We start from the raw sequence: 16,618 nt of genomic DNA, 5'->3' as shown, positions 1-16,618 counted from the left end.
AATTCAGGAAAACATAGGAGGAGAAACGTATTTGAATCAATATTTTTTACAGTTTAAGTGATATCCCATGAAAAGGACCTGTTTTCACTCAGATAATCTGGACTCCCCTCAAGCAACCTGATCAACACTGATATAACTCACGCAGTTCATGGTGTCCAGGCTTGGTTGAAAACTCAATCACGAGAAGATCCTTCCCTTCAAAACTGCGACCTATGCTGTAAATTGTTGCAATATGGGAGCACTTAGAAGCAGTCTTCTTCAATGTGCTCACCATTTGGGAATATGAATGGTGTTTGAACTGAATAAAAGTTCCTGGCAAGTCTGAAGGCAAATCTTCTTCAACATCTACTTCTCCTGTGAAGAAAAATTGTAACACAGTGTTTAAAATCATGGTGCTCAGAGGATTGTATGAATGCCTGCACTTTTCTGCAAAATACCTTTTTCAGTAGTAGAATTATAGAAAATACAGCCGTAATCAAAACCTTAAATCTATGTAGTACATGCTACACTGTGGCATATTTTGTTTGCAATATAATGCATATGCACACTGACAAATATTTTGTGCAACGACAAGTTATAATTTGTCCTTTGGCATGCTTAGCACATTTTAGTCACAAAATGTACAGATTTTTCCCTTTGAATGTGGTGGATCAAACTCATTTTTTATGAGATTCATCTGTCTTCAGCTATCTGGATCTTCTTCATCCAAACAAAAATTTGTGACAATCATTAATGAGATTATTTTAATGAGCTGTTAAGCTTGTCAAGTAGTCATGAATTTATGAGTGCATTAAAGTTTCAGTTTTTAAATAAAATATTTCAGATATACAGACAGCTATCATACATGGTAGGGCTTATCTAAATGCACATTGGCAGTCTCAACATCTTGTTCTGAGCTGCTTGTCTTGATGCTCTTTGTATATGAGGGAGAGAAACATATGCTTCTTGAGCACAGTTTAATTAAGTGGTTAAAATAGGTGGAACAAAATGAATCACACCTTACAGGTGTCTATAAAGACGACAAGCTGAGATGACAAGCAGTGAGGTTTTGTGCCATAGACATGTCAAGCTGAGTGAGATGAGACCCTTCCCACCTAGACGAGTAAGATGTGTCAGCAGAGTTTCCTTCCTTACCTCGCAGCTTTGCCAGCGGGTCAAAACATCCCTCTTCTTCCCCAGCGAAAAAGCGGTCACAGTCTAAGAAGTAGGGCCAAGCCATGTCTATTGCATCAAAGGCAGGGAGGCAATTTTTTTTCAGGTTTTCACAGACATGCCTGCAGGGCTTTATAACTTTGTCCTTTTCGCACTGCGGGGCCAGCACTGAGCAGCCCAGGAGCCTCAGGTCCGGATTGCATTCTCCCTGGAGCAAGTTATGCAGCACGCTGATGAGGATGTACTCGGAGCTGTACTCAATCACTTCTCGAGACTTCTGATCCAGAAAATTAGGATACATCATTTGAGTATAGGCAACATCAGTACAAGAACTTAAGGCAATGTCCACGCATTTTGCTATGAAAAGATGAACATACGAAAAATAACTTGCTTCACTGACACTGAATAGTTCAGAGACAACATCACAAATAACACATTCAATGAACTTATGTTTTTGTTCATGGATAGACTGGAGACAGTTTGCAATACTCTCGAATGAATTTGATGTCTAAAACCACTTATAGAAAGATGATGGAAAGTATGCTTGGTCTGGGGATTGATTGCGAACAGTTTGATGCAAGTAGATGTCATTCAGAATTCAAATGCTATCTGACAAATTGATGGGGCATCAGGGGCTATCTGATTGATAAGCACTGTTCCTAAAATAAGATTTATTTTGTTAATTCAATACCTGAAGAGCAAGGAAAGGACAAATCCCTGGCCAGAAAACACTGGAGTACCAGCCCACATGGGAGGTCATTTAACAAACAGCTTGGAAACCACCAAAATTAATAAAGCCTGATTTCCAAAGGAAAGGCTGTCTCATACTCAATTAAATCTTCTCTGATTTAAATTAAGAATATAGTTTGAGCGTATTAAAAACCAGAGCATCCATAAGAGAGAAAAATCCCCTGTTGAGATGTGAATTTGCTGGTGTCTAACATGGGAAAAACTCAGATTCCTGAATAAAGTGTATTTGTGATATCACTTTCTCCCCTGTCCTTGCGTTTTGGTATGGGTTCATGGAGGAGGTGTGAGATCATACAGATTTTTTTTTCTTTAGTGGGGGAGGTATCAGTAAGATATCTCTCTTCTTTGCTTGGCCCCACAAAATTTGTTAGACTTTAATATCTCTGAAACTGCAACCCCTCTGTGAAGTTTGATTGAAATTGCCCAAAGAGATCAAAAGTTATTCTGGGACTTAACTCACAGGCAAGCAGGCCCATAAATGTGCTTACATGTATATGCTTATAAACCTAATACATTTTAAGAAATCAGGTTAAGAGGTCTTAGGAAGGATAAATGTTGGTAATACCTTCAACCCACTCAGAGGTGAAAAGGCAGTAATAGAGAGATGTCTCTTCATAAAATTACTGGATATTACAGTAATGGGCCTATGTTTGAGCTGCCTGCTCTTGCTAATGTCTCTGGCTGATAACAAATACCATTGTCACAGCAGCAAAATCCTCCCTTGTGTGAAAGAGATCATCTCTCTAGGAACAAGACCTACTATAGCACCAACATTAGAAAATCTTTCAGAAAATAATGAAGAAATACTTAAAGTTTTGAGATTCTCCAAGGACAGCAACCAAAGTCACACCATACCTTTCTGTACAGTTTGGCATTGACCTGCAAATAAAGAGGGAAAAAAAAGCATTATGGGGCAGGTATCCATGGTTCCTCCCTCATGTTAGGATTTGTCCAATCTGGTAGCCCCACAGAGGCTGCTGCAGCTCTATGTCCTGGGGTCCAGCCATACCAGGGACAAGCACATATTCCCACCAGGCACACGTTACATATATACACATAGAGAAAACACAGTACAGGCAAACACAGCACCAAAAGCGTCATCCTGTTCCCCTTTCTGGCTAATCACGATAAAAGACCACTGATGGAAAAGAAGTACAGGTGGATCCCTCCAGTAGCTTAGCTTAGACACACTGGAACCCCAGTAGCTAGACTCAGTTTACCCAGTAGCTGGCCCCTGGATCCACTGATCTCCCAGTTGCCTCACGTGCTGACGCACATGCTGGTCTCCCTGGTAGCTGGCCCAGACCGAGGGTCTCACTGGTTGCCAAGCGCCAGACACTGGTCTTCCCAATAGCTGGCTTGGACCTCCTGGTTCCTCCAGTAGCCAACTCCGAGACCTCCCGGTCTTTTCAGTATCCAGCCCAGGATCACAGCCACTCAAATACCTAGCTCCCAAATCTTTTGTCCTGTCCACTGCTAGTCCAGCTTGGTGTTTGCTAGCCATTGCACACACTGACATACGCACACAAGGCACATGCACTCAGGTCCCTCCAGCTGCTGCACCCCAAGCAAACAAGCCCCTCTGACCCGTGGTCTCACACCAGTCACTGGCATGTGGAGCCCCATACACCCCCATCCACAAACAAAAAAAGAGACCCTTACCCAGGCAAAGAGTTGGAAATGGAGTTTAATAAGAAGACAGGATAGACTACAAGGGTCAGGCAGAGGGCATGGCCAGACAAGCACACTGACCAGCCAGTCTTTGATCTACCTTAAAAAGGAGGACTTAACGATATATCTAAAGTGTGGTTGTGTAAGAAATCAGGCCTGTGTCTGAAAAAGACGTTGAGCTGCCTAGCCCTGACAACTTGACGATATTTCTAGGCATGCTTAAAAACTGTAAGTTAGGTGCCTAGGAAATTTCACTAATGAAAATGTAGGTCTTTAGTAATCTGGTTTTGTCTAAAAGCCCACGTGAGTCCTTCTGTACATACCAAGATGCCTTATGGATCTTCCCCTAACAAATCTATTGGTCCCACATAATGCTGTGCAAACCTTTCTTGTAAAGCAATTAAGCCTTTGGTGGATATGAGGGGATGTATTTCTTCCCTATCCTACTTCATTCTAACTCTAGCACCAGCATTTTATAATCCTTTTAATAACATCTTAAAACTAATTATTTCCCTCCCCAACTACTCTCACGGGAAAGCTTTTCCAAAAGCTTGCTCCTCTAATGGCTAGAAATTGCCTTTTAATTTCCTGCCTAAAAGAATTCGTGGCCAGTTTATATCCATGTGTTGTTGTGCCAGCATTGTCCTTTAGCTTAAATAGCTCTCTGCGCTCCCTGGTGCATGCCTTCATCGTGTGTTTGCAGAGAGCAATTAGATCCCCTTAGCTTTCTATTTACTAGGTCAAATAAAAGAAGGTCTCTTGATTTTGAAGGAATGTGGTTTGATGACCCGGGAGAGGCCTCTTTTGCTCCTGTAACCAATGATTCTCTATTGCCCTTCTCCAATATTGGCAACTAAAGAAAAATATTGCTGCCAGGGTATCAGAGCTGTTCTCACCAGCGCCTCATAGGAGCTAAGCCATGATGTGCAAGCTTTTTAAACACCAACAGGTCTGCTTTCCTGGTGATGTATTGGGGATCTAGCTATGTTGCTATTTCTTCTAACTCTCGCTGGGGGGACGGGCATCTAGCTTCTTGCTCAGTGAATTGAGCATTTGTCCTTGTAAGACCAAAATCATTATGTTTTCTTTTTTTCCTACTAAGGAATATTTAAACTTCTACTCCCAGCATATTTGTTTAAATGTAATCATCTGCATATGTGTTGCTAATGAGTTGATCATTCTTTAGCCAAAACAAAATCATTATAATGAGAACAAAATTAACCCTGGAATTTTATCTTGGAGGGAGACATTTAATTGGAAATGAGTCTGGTTCTATATTACGAATTGTCATTGATCCACATTACCTCATAAAATAAATGAGGGATCAGAACTAGCAGAAACAACCCATCTCCAACACCAGCAAGTTCTGGTAAGCAGCAAGCTGGAAAAAATTATATCCATACAAACTTCTTTCCTGGCTTGGTACATTATGCTAATAGCAATAAACAATACCTGGTTCATCAACAGTGCCTTCCGTTATAGGACTTCATTGTTTCCCTTAGTTAGGCACAACCCCCTCAGTGAGTTAGTTATTAAGGTCAAGGCATTTCTAAAAAAGCTTCATCACAGCCAGACACTGCATGTAGTTTTACATGTGGGGATAATCAAGGAATAGCATTTTGTACAATGCTAGCTGGGAGAGAGAAAGGAGTGCTCTCTTGTTAGTAAGAGCTCCAGCAATAAACCCTGCTGATAAAACTGGATGTCACTACCTCCCTGAGTCTGGATAGTCTTATATCCTAACGCCATCACACCCACAACAACTTGTGAGGCCTTGGACACAAGTCTGGAGCCAGCCAAATGTTCCATACAGAGGGGAAAACTTGGTGTGGAGGGGATTGGCTTGAGTTCAGCCACATCCAACGAGCAGAGTGACACTATCTCTGGTTATCACCAGGGTCATTAGCAATGAATCCCCTTCATTACCTTGAAGAGTGGCAAAGAAACATTTGATGCTTTTTTTTCTCCTCAGCAGAAAATGACTGTATTGTAGCTATTATTTTAAACTAGAGGGTCATATGTGCTGAGCGCAGTTCTTCATGGGTTCATCTGGGGAGTATGAATGGTCTTCCTACAACTGCTCACGTTTCCTCAAAAGTAAGAGGCATTTCCCCTCTGCTGGCTCTGTGACCAAGCTACAAATGTCCTTTTTGTTTGTCTCTCCAACATGCACTGATCAAATAATGAAACTGAGGCACACACAATCTCCCAGACCACTATTACTGTGCAGGAGTGCTATAGCCATCAGTCAGTTTGATACGTGGCACAAACCTGTTCTCAATGGTGACTTAGTATTTTGCTTATTCAGCTGGAGCAAAAAGGTACTCTGGCAACACACTGGAACAAGCAGAGGAAACCAAAGGGAAAATGCAGCAGGCAGGGTCTGGGCATGGTGCTGTTGCTTCCCCCTGCTCTGGCTCTCTGAGCAGCAGCAGTCTTGCTGCATTTAGCAGATGCCTCTTTCTGCCCAGCTGGCCAGAAGGAGAGGTGTTGGAAAGCAATGGCTAGCTGATGGAAGAGACATGCAAAATTTTTGCGAAGTCATATGCTGGGTTCACAAGAGGACTGAATCGTTTTGTGAGCAGGAGTAGATGTTAGCACAGGAGAGGTAAAGACAGCTCTGGTTTCAGACTGTCTGCTACCTGGCTTCTACACTTTGTTATTTTTACTATACTTATAGGCAGACGCAATCTATAAAGTAACATGGCTATTACTCATTAACAAAGACGCTGACTGAAGAGGATAGATTTATTTTTCAGATGAGGAACCCAAATCCATATGAACCTTTCCTATGGCAACTGAAGTTGTTCATCTCAGTATGTGATAAGCAGGGGTGATTCTTCAACACAGGATAAAGCTTTTCCACTACTTTTGGCCCAGGATGTCTCTCACAAACTCAGAGCTACCAAGACTCACTCATTGACGAGCAGCAAAACTGACTCCTTCCTCCTGGGTCCTAAACCTAGGACCCAAGGCTCACATTTTTGCAGCATACCGTGCTGTTTTCTCTCTGTCTCACTCTGCCAGAAACATCTATGCAGCTTCTGACGTCTCAGAGGCCAGCTCTGCCCAAACTGTAACACCTCTCCCCACCACAGCCCCGTGCAAGCTGCCATACGATCCATACATCGGCCACAGCTCTGTCTTGTAAACACCCAGGAGTGAAACAGCTTGAGCTTTCAGGTTATCAGGAATTAATACACATAAAAGCAAGAGAGGTCTGGTTTATACCAGACCTTGCTTTATAGCGAGTTTTAAATGTGTATGTGTGCTGATGTGGTGTTTGGACTTTTCCTGTGTTTCCTAACGCCAATGCTTGCATATGTTTTGGAGGGTGCGGCTCTGCAAGGGCCAAAGATAATTCTCCAGTATGTGTACTTATATAAATAAGTGTGGATGCACGTAGCTGGGCCAGAGCTTGCCTGTCTGGAGAGCAGGCGGCAGGAAACTCTCCTCAGCCAGCTCCCGAGCTGCAGCTGCACGCTCTGCTCCTGGAGCCCTGCACCCACAGGTCTGGGTCTCTGCACACAGAAATGACCAGCAAATCCCCATCCCCACCCGTTAATAGCTAGTTTTGTCACAGCTCAGGCAATGCCGGAAGAGTTCAGCCACTCCCTTTCTCTTTTTCGTAAGAGGCGTGACAAGCAGTGATATACGGAGAGTTTCTCAGGTCTCCAGATAAACTTGGCAGGCTTCAGTCGCTGCTGCTTCTGTGCTTGAAAGAGCCTAAGCCTCTTCCATTTTTTGAGCAGAGGCTTCGCTGGGCTCAGAGGAAGACAGTGCTGCCTCCCCTCATAGTCTCATCCGTGGACAGGTTGGTACAGAGAGACCTTTTTCTTCCTGACCCAGAACAGCCTTTTCAATTTTTTATGTTTATTTTTGTACTCCAGCTATTCCACCAGAGCTACAAAAGTCCTTTCAGTAGCACAGCTTCTATTTAAGATTATGGATAAAATAACTTATTGAAGAGAAAAGCCATTTCAAGCTTTCTGAGCCCTCTCTATAATATACGCTTCTGGTTTTAATTTGCAAAGGCAAGCTTGAAAATCTACAATGCAGCACATACATATTTTACTGCCAAGCTTACATTTTTTCCCCTTGATGATTCAGCACTGAAAGAAGCAAGCTGCTGTGATTAACCCTAACCCAGACAATAGAGCTCAACAGCTACTTCCAGTGCCATGGCTTGGCTGCTTGCCTTTTCAAGAGCAAAGCCAACAGGAGACTTGTGTGCTTTGGGATATGGAATAAGCACAAGGGCCAGTCTTAAATTCAAAATATCTAAATCATTCAGTGAGGCTTACACAACTGCATTGTTATGACTGACAGATCGAACAAGATTAGATAATTTATCTTGCACAGACCAGCACACCCCCTACTAGCTTTCTGGGTTTCTTACAATAGTGTTTTAAACTGGAAGACATATGTATTCATTTTAGTCTGTTTATAGTCAAAACCTCTGCTTTTCCAAACAAAGCATTTCAGTTTCTGATCATATCAGTATTACTCTCCTTGTGGTTCTACATGGTTCATCGAGTCAGTCTTTGCAACAATCAACTGCCTCGTAACACTAAAGAGACAAAACTTAATATCAGCGGTGATATGCAAACACTGCTGGGCTGTACCACTTTGCAAAACATTCCAACAGCACCTGCAAATGGCAAAGCACTGCCTACCTCTGGAGGCAGCTCCTGGCTACAGCACCAGAGGACAACAGCAGAACAAGATCCATTCTAGAATATTATAATGGGTCAGAGTCACCAGGAGGAGGGTGCAGGAGGAATGGAGAAGTAAGGGGTAGAGGAATGAGGCAGCTGAGTAGCTTGACTAGGGCAAAAATGGTCAAGCAGAAAGCCCAGGAGGGAAGGCAGCTGCATATCTAAGGCATACATGCAGGGGCAGAAGTGGAGAAGATCCCCAGCCACAGAGAAGGAATTCCAGGAAAACCAGAGGAGAGAGGAGTGATTGCAAAAAGCAGCCCACGTGGTTAACTCCTTTTTCTGGATACATCAAAGCTTTTGTGAGTAGAGGACTGAATTCCTGTTACTAATCTTCCACTCCAGCAATTGCGGTAACTGCCCCAGGGGAGTGATGTGTTTGCAAATGGGCAAAAGCAGTATGCAGGAGCCTGACCTGCAAGCAGTGAGACAAACCCTATTTTAGCCCTGCTCCCTCACATGAAGAAGCCTGAAAGCACCTGAAAGAGATTAATGCCTAATCTGCCTTCACTTTGCAGAGCAAGATCCCAGCAGGAAGACGGAAGCCAGAGTTTGTTATTAATCACCCTTCCTTCTAACCCACCCGCTGCCTGGCTTTTGGTTAAACACCCATTTTTATTGAATTCCTGAAGGTCTTCCCACAGCAATGACACTGCAGTCAGCTCTTCCAGAACTGTTTCTCTCACGGGTCTGGTCTGGGGCCTGTGAGAAGATGCCGAAGTTTTCCCGTGGGTGATGGGAGTTCACGCAACCTGCAGACCACAGGTCAAAATCTGTGCAGAGGCACACCAAGACCTGCCACTTGGCAACGGCTCAAAGCCAGCCTCAGTGGTGGCCAGTAATTCCCCCTTGTTTCTAATTGTCCAGATGCAGCTCAAACCAGGCTGCAGTTGTAGGAGCCTAAAAGAACTGACAAAGAGTATTTCTGTCTGCCTGTCTTTCTCCACCGCCTGTCTTGGTGCCTCTAATGTCAGGATTCCCGGGGTCGCCCTAGCTGTGCCTCTGGCCAGTAAGTGCTGCTCCAGGGAGTCCTCCCAGCTGAAAATCCTGAACAGAAGCATAATTCCCAACCCCAAAAACACTAAATGCCCTTTTTTTTGGACTCAGCCGAGAACTTATCCAAGTTGTGAGGGCAAAATTATTGATTGGGAAAACAAAATGTAGCAAAGACGATGACAACAAAATGGCCCAGCAATGGCCAAATTGGCTGAAGACTTCGTGGGCTGCACGTGTGGCTGGACTGCTACTGAACATGCATTCGCAGTGCAACAAGATGATCTAGAGACACATAGAGACCATCTCTCAGTATCTGGTCAGTGAAGGAAGGAGAAATCAGCTCAGATCTGGGGGATGCTGGTGTTAAAACAACAGCTGGGGAGAAAAGATGGAATAGGTCACAAAATCTCTACAACTGTCATCTAAAGGATCAAATTTTTGTCAGGGTGACTGGAGAAGGGTGAAAACACTTATTAGACTGGTAATCTGGAGGTGTGATGCCTCCATAGCTTTACTTTGTGACCACATACTCTCTATAGATCAGTTCCCACTGTCTAAGGTTGCAGTACTCTCCAAGTGCTTTGGCCAACAGCTTACCACCGAGTCAGAAGCTTACCTTTGAGTAAGTTCAACTCTGTTGAATGCCATGGGACAGAAGATCATGTCTGAAAAATTGGGGTTGAATCTTTGGTGCTACAACCCTTCCAAAACATTTGCCAAAACATCATTCCATCCTCTTTAAACACAGTCTATGCAGCCCCCTAGCATAACTCTGTCTTTTCATTAGTTTAGATGTATGAGAACTACTGTAATTAACATCACATCTGGTTCTTCCACAGGTAGTTAAATTTTAGCCAAATGTGGTATTTTTATGTTACAAAAGATTGACAGTTAATTTAACAGCCTTGACTTAAATCTGTGCCTTAATCTCATATTGTCTCCGCCTTAACCTCATATTGTCTCCTAGATAAGGGTGTCCTGTTATAACCCTGTAAAACTGGAATAGTGCCAGTTAAATCAATGGAGTTACAACAGGATAAACAAAGGAATTGAAATTTCAGTTTTATTTCTGCAATGGGCAGAGCAACCCTAAGTCCTTAAACTCCATTGATCTGTGACAGCTGCATCCAATTGGGAGGGTCACTCTGTCCAAACGAAGTTCAGCAGTCATAAAAGCTCTGGGTCATAAAAGCCCAGCGAAGAGACCAGGACACAACTCACCAGCCTCAAACACCATGTTCACAACACAATAGGTGAATTCTGCATGGTACCTCCATGCTCAGCCTCCCCTCAAATGATGGCACCTGTGGCATTTATCCAACATTTGGTCCAGCCTTGAGGAGGGGATGGCTCTCACATGGCCTGGGCAGCCCAAAGGGGTCCACGGTAGCTATCAGCCAACCAGCACCCCCAAACAACCACTGATTGACTGTGTGGAGGGAAAGACAATGTCTAGAAATGTTAAAAGGATTCAACCATTAGTGTTACTGTGTCTTGCTAAAAGCCTAGCTGCGCCTTAGGGCAGCGGGGATTTTGTTCAAGTTTTGACTTCTATGTATTTACACACCCACACTTTAAAAATGTCTGAATAACCATTCTGAAGAAAACTTTGCCTTCAGATTAAAATCATGCATAAACTATTTCAGTAGTAAAAGGGTACACCTGCCTATTATATTTTCAATATAAACTTACTTTCCCCACATAAATAGCTGTTTCTGATCCCATTTCCCATGTTAAATGTAGCTGAAGATCAGTGTTGCTAAACTAATGACTGTGTAGAAATACTAGAGTCAGCGGCGGGAATCCAGAGCAGCTCACATGACTTGGTGATGACAACCGGGTTTACGAGAGCTGGAATTTCTGGTCTCGTGAGTGTGCATGATGTAAACGTTAGTTCTGCATTTTTTTGGTTTGACAAGTCTTGGACACATCCATCTCGGGTGCAGCAAGCAACGTTCCTACGGCATGGGCTTTCCCATATGTGGTGGCACAGCACTATGGCCATGTCCATGTCTGCGCCTGCCCGTGCCAGCCGCAGCAGGATGGGGGACCCAGCTGGCACCACTGGCCCTGGGGCAGAGGAGCAGAGCCCAGCCCACCGCCAGGTCAGCCAGTGCAGTCACACGCATGAAAGCAGCAGTAGCTGGAGAAGCTCTGCCTGTGTGTGCACACAGACATGGGTTTCACCAGGAAACAAGCACTAGAAATGTCCACAGGTGGTGAACTAAAATGTTCAGGTCCCATGAAGCTGGGGCCAACGTGAAACTCATATAAGGATATGGCTTTTCCCTTTTTCCCTTTCACCTAGCAAAATCCATGGCACACTATTGGAGATGAGAGCGGCAGAGAAGAAGAGGGGAAAGGTATAGCATCTATATGTGAAGCCACTTTTTTCTGTCAGTCTGACCTTCCAGAAGACAATCAGCCTTAATGCCACAGCTCAGAGAGGAGCCAGTGCCACAAAATCTGTTCTGGGCTCCAGAAGTAACACAGTACCTGACCCCTGCCTCCCACCCTGGTGGTTTTTCCCTCCCCAGCTCTCTTCCTTGTACCTCCCCACTCATCTCCAGCGCTTAAACTCGGAGACCCTCAGGACGGGGCAACGTCTGGCTTGGGATGAGGGGAAACACCAGGGTGCTTGGGAGAGGAGGAGGCCCACAGGTGACTAGCGTGCCAGCCAGGGCTAACCCAGGGACAGCGCTCCAGCTGCTCTCCCACCTCCACAGCTTCAGAACAAACGGCTCCTGTCCCCAGCAGTGCCATCCGACAGGCTGTGCCCCCACGGACCCGAAACGCCTTTCAAACGCTCGGACGGGGAGCGGGGGGAGCAAAGCTCTCAGGCATCCCTTTGGCGTCTAAACCCAGTCCAGCCCCGGTATCTCCCCAGCAGCCGTCTGTACAAGCCGCGGGGCCCACACGGTGGCACCACAGACGGCGGCGGGCGGCGGAGGCGGCGCCCGGTGCCCGCTGCAGAACGGCCCCGCCGGCAGCGGGACCCGCGCCGGGGCGAGCGCTGGGCCGCCGCCGGTAAGCCCGGGGGGGTTCGCCCCCCCGCTGGAGCACTGCCGTGCCTCTGGCCCAGAAGTCCCCGGTAAAGCGCGCTCTGAACGGGAGCGATCGGGGAAGGTTTTACCGCTGCGGTTTTACAGCCTTAGCCTGCGCCCTGGTAGCGTCTCGGTGGTAGAGCTGGCCCCAGTTGCGAGGAAAGGCACCTGCTTTTAGTATTTCAAGGCAGGTGACTTCAGCCCGCTTCTGCTTTGGTTTTAGTTTTGTCGTCAGTGATGGGAAAGTGCTGCATTTAACTAATTACCGCTGGAATACATCAGTCAGCGACAGAGACCCGTGCAACTCGGATGAAACAGGAACCTGTGCTATTAGCTCCCTCCACCGAAGACCGGCCACCTTTCAGAGGACACATGCTAAGCTGTACTTTTCTCACCCAAACGAGAGGCTAAGAGGCCAATAAAACTCACCAGGGTCTGGAAGCACTGCCTCGCAATGGGGCAATGTAGCATCTTATCACTGGGGGAGACAGTGGCTTACTAGCTCCCCAAGGAGACAGGACACTGCTGGGGAGCAGGGATCTGCCCTCTCTCAATGCCATGGTTCCCAGCTGCTGCTCAAAAAGCTCCCCACACAGTGTGTGATGCCTGTGCCATATTGTGGGGCTGGATGACAGCAATCATTTCCTTATTTCTCTAAACAGAAGAGCACAAAGTATTTTGTAAGGATCTTGGTATTGTAGACCATGTTTCATCTTGGTTTCTTATTAAAAAAAGCAAAATGAGTCACAGCAGAGCAAATATCACCAAGAAGGCCAGGCAGTCTGCAGAAACCAGCTCCAGCCTTGCTGGGAGCCAGACAGTGGCACTGGTTCCTGCTGCCATTCTCTCCTGTACAAGCAGCTCTAGGCTGGTCTCCCGCAGGGCACCGCAGGTCTGGCCACTGACATACACCGAGATCTGCACAAGGGATCCTAAACCAGGGTAGAACTCTCACTGCTACAGCTGAAGACATAACCGACTGCCCTGGATGTTGAGAGGGGATCCCTGCAAGGTCTGCTGGTGAACACGTGCAGCACTGCGGTTCCCTTTCTTTTCATGTGGCCCGACATGACCCTATTCCCCCTTTAGAAAAGAAAGACCCTTGAGAAATATGGCAGGTCTCTCAATATCCAAGCTGCTACTTTATTCCCTGGTCCAACATCCCTCCAGTGTGAAGGGTGCCCCTTCCTCACATTGCACACCAACATGTGGCGACGCTGACAGCTCACTTTCCCTACCATTAGCCATCCCACTAGGGCCATATTCAGCAGTCATGTCCCACCACATGCAAGGTGTATTTCCATTGCCTGCCTTTCCTCAAACCCTCTGCTAAAGACAGCACAGTTGCCAAAACACACGAAACATTCTGCCACAGCAGAGTTACCCCTTGATGATCCATACATTTGTGGTTGCTAGGATTAATACCCCATGGCAAAACTTTGATCGGCTAGAACTGGAGCAGAATCATACCTCACAGAGAAAGGGCATGCCGCTAACCACACAGCCTCTTCCTGTAATTGACTGTAAATAGTCTACAACACTTCTCTTTGTGCAGCTTTATCCAAAAATAAAATCCCTTTAGGCTGCGGTAGACCTCACTTTGATGTTCGTGGGAACAGCACTCTCAAATTATATGCAGTACACAGCACATGGATTGCATTGTGTAGCAGTTCAATGCCAGTGACAGTCTATGGCTTATACTTAAGCACTGAAATATAGCTGAATTTCTTTGGGTAACATTAAGGTCAGCTGCAGGTTAACTTATCCCTTCTTGTGTTCCCATAAAATAAATATTTTTCTGAATCATTTTGAGTTTGAACCCCCTGAAAATAGTTTCCTGGAATAGATGTTGTCACTACACTGGAATTCACTTCTCCACTGTCCCCACATAAATGAAATTTGAATTAAGCCTGCTTGATTAAAAACACCACCTATTTTTAAAAGATACTGTTAATATTTTTTATTAGTCGACTGGTTACTGAACCAAAAGCTTTCAATTCATTTAGCAGCATGTTCCTATCTAACCTTTATTCTAATGGGTAAATGCTTTTCCAGCCAATCAACTCATACAAATTCCATATTGCTTATAGCAAGCTAAAACACACCCTACAGCTGTCAGATCCTAATAAATCTTCTCATACTTTGGACTTGAAATAAGTGACCTAAAGCTAAATGTAAGAAGAAGATTTTTTTCTTAAGTAGAAAAGCATACAGAAGGTCAAAAGTTCATCTTCTTGCAATCTAGCTACCACATTCCTAGAAGGCAAGGCCAGAGATGGGGCAAATCCTCTGCGTTCCCCACAACAGCGAGGGGGATCCTACTGACTGGGAACTCCGTGAATTGACAGAAAGACACAACTACACATGGCCTTAAAAGACAGTGATGGGGAAACATTATGTTCCCTTGCATCACACACTTGTTTTTCTGTTGCAGAGCTATACCACCTCCTGCCTTCCCATCCACACTTCCCAAGCACAACCCCAGTTTCATCACTGGCAGTCTGCAGATTTCTAAAGAGCTGATCCCCTCATCTCTAGGGGAGAGGGACAGCTCCTGCCTCCCTCGCCTTGAAGCTGGAGCCCCTTACTCTGCTCATCTCCAGGAGAAGGAAAGAGAGAAGAAGGGAGACTTTTGGGGTGGTTAGCCTTACCTAGGGTCTCCTGGCCGGTTTCACAGCGGGGTGCTGGCTCGGTGGCCTTAAGCAGCCCACCAAGGAGGAGCAGGAGCCTCGGGACCATGCTGGAGCCCCTTGCGCAGGCAGCACAGTGATGTGGCACTCGCTGCCCGATGGAGCTGCTCCTCACTCTGAGCCTCAGCGCGGCTCTGGCTCTCCAAGCTACAGAGGAAATCAGTGCACTGCAAGGGCATGCCCACGTCTCAGTATGTGCAGTCCAGGCGTCAGATTTCAGCTAGCATTTGAGCTTGGAAAGCAAAAGGCTTTGAGACAAGAGAGGGAGGAGGAATAAGCTCCCCCTCCCCTCTGCCTCCTGACCGTCTCCCTCTTGCAGCCTGGTTTACAATTTCATAAACACTCGGAGTGGAAGGGGGTCCCTGCAGGGATGCGCCTGCCTGCTCCTCAGCCACGGGTCCGACGCCTTTGGTCTTCGGACAGTTTTCCTAAGGGACAATGGACCTTCGTTAAAGCGTGTCTCGCTGAAGCCGAGAGCGACTGCCTGGAGAGAGCAGGGGGAAAAGAGAGAGAGAAAAGCAAACAACCGAAAGCAACGTTCCTCTCAAAGAATGGTATTTCATAACCCACTTAACTGGAAGTTTAAAACACAGCGTAACAGAGAAGGGACTCTAAGTTGCAACACCTCCAGCACAGCGAGAATGAGAACCCACAAAATAGCCACCAGGATCCCCCTCTGCATGCTCCTCCTGGGCATTTTACATAAGATCCAGCTTACAGAAGCAAACTTGGAGGGATACCAGCCTTTTCTGTCTATTCTTAAAAAAAATAACTTCAAAAAATGTAGATAAGATCCCAGAACAGCAATTCAGGCTTTAACTGGATGGTAAATCTATATTAAGTTTATCTTAAATTTGGGGCTTTTTTAGCTTTTTTTTTTTGTGGTGGTGGTGTTTCTTTGGGGTTTTTTTTCCCAGAGAAATATGCATTGTATGTTTTTATCCCTATGCAGCAGGTATGGTGGAGAAGTTTGCCTTAGGTAGGATGTGAACTCCTCATTTCTTATCTACACATCAAAAAATATCCTGTATCACAGGAAAAGGAATTTTTCTTCAAAATCTAGACCAAGAGAGAGCAAAGCATCCTATCTTTCCAGGCAGTGCATGTTCCTTTGAGGAAGATACCTGCTTACACATGAGAGCAGAGAATCTGTCCTTGCAGTTGGAGCGCACTGGCTCCTGCTGATCACTATCAGAAAGATGAGTAGGGAGTTATGGTGCTATATGATAATGTAATCAAATAAACCCCCTATAGGGGGGTCAGAAGCTGACAGGACAGGAGAAAGCTGTATGCCTCTCAAAAAGCAATTGATGTTTCATCATGTATGGAAAAGGTTACACTGCTAGATGGATTGGGAAGCTCAGGGGTAAAGTACATCCTTGGCTGCTAGGCTCTGCAAGGCAGGGTGGCTTTTCTTGCCTCCAGGAATTCCTACTAGATCCAGAGACTGCAGAGTCTGCCCTGGGAGTAAACAGCACCAAAGCCCATCAGGGTTCAAAGAACAAACTTCTAAGGACAAGAATATTATTTAGCTGCCTTTTTCTGCCCTGAATCACACAGCGGCATGTCTGGACTCTCTCAAAAAAAAAAAATAGTA

At 45.5% G+C, this 16,618-nt stretch overlaps 1 protein-coding gene across 1 annotated transcript in view; it reads right to left on the bottom strand.

Annotated features, from left to right (window-relative positions):
- CPZ (carboxypeptidase Z) overlaps nt 1-15,449 on the bottom strand; it is a 36,298-nt gene extending 20,849 nt beyond the window's left edge. The window contains exons 1-4 of the mRNA XM_052780585.1: nt 14,983-15,449; nt 2,758-2,781; nt 1,135-1,509; nt 142-354 (exon numbers count right to left, since the gene is read on the bottom strand). Of these exons, the coding sequence (XP_052636545.1) occupies nt 142-354; nt 1,135-1,509; nt 2,758-2,781; nt 14,983-15,070 (700 nt within the window). The 5' untranslated portion in view covers nt 15,071-15,449. The remainder of the gene's footprint in view (nt 1-141; nt 355-1,134; nt 1,510-2,757; nt 2,782-14,982) is intronic.
- Between the last annotated feature and the right edge of the window lie 1,169 nt (nt 15,450-16,618).

This window comes from Harpia harpyja, chromosome 2 (assembly GCF_026419915.1).
Source record: "Harpia harpyja isolate bHarHar1 chromosome 2, bHarHar1 primary haplotype, whole genome shotgun sequence".
Lineage (NCBI taxonomy): Eukaryota > Metazoa > Chordata > Aves > Accipitriformes > Accipitridae > Harpia > Harpia harpyja.
The sequence above is the reverse complement of the archived record's forward strand: the minus strand, read 5'-3'. Positions and strand labels throughout refer to the sequence as shown.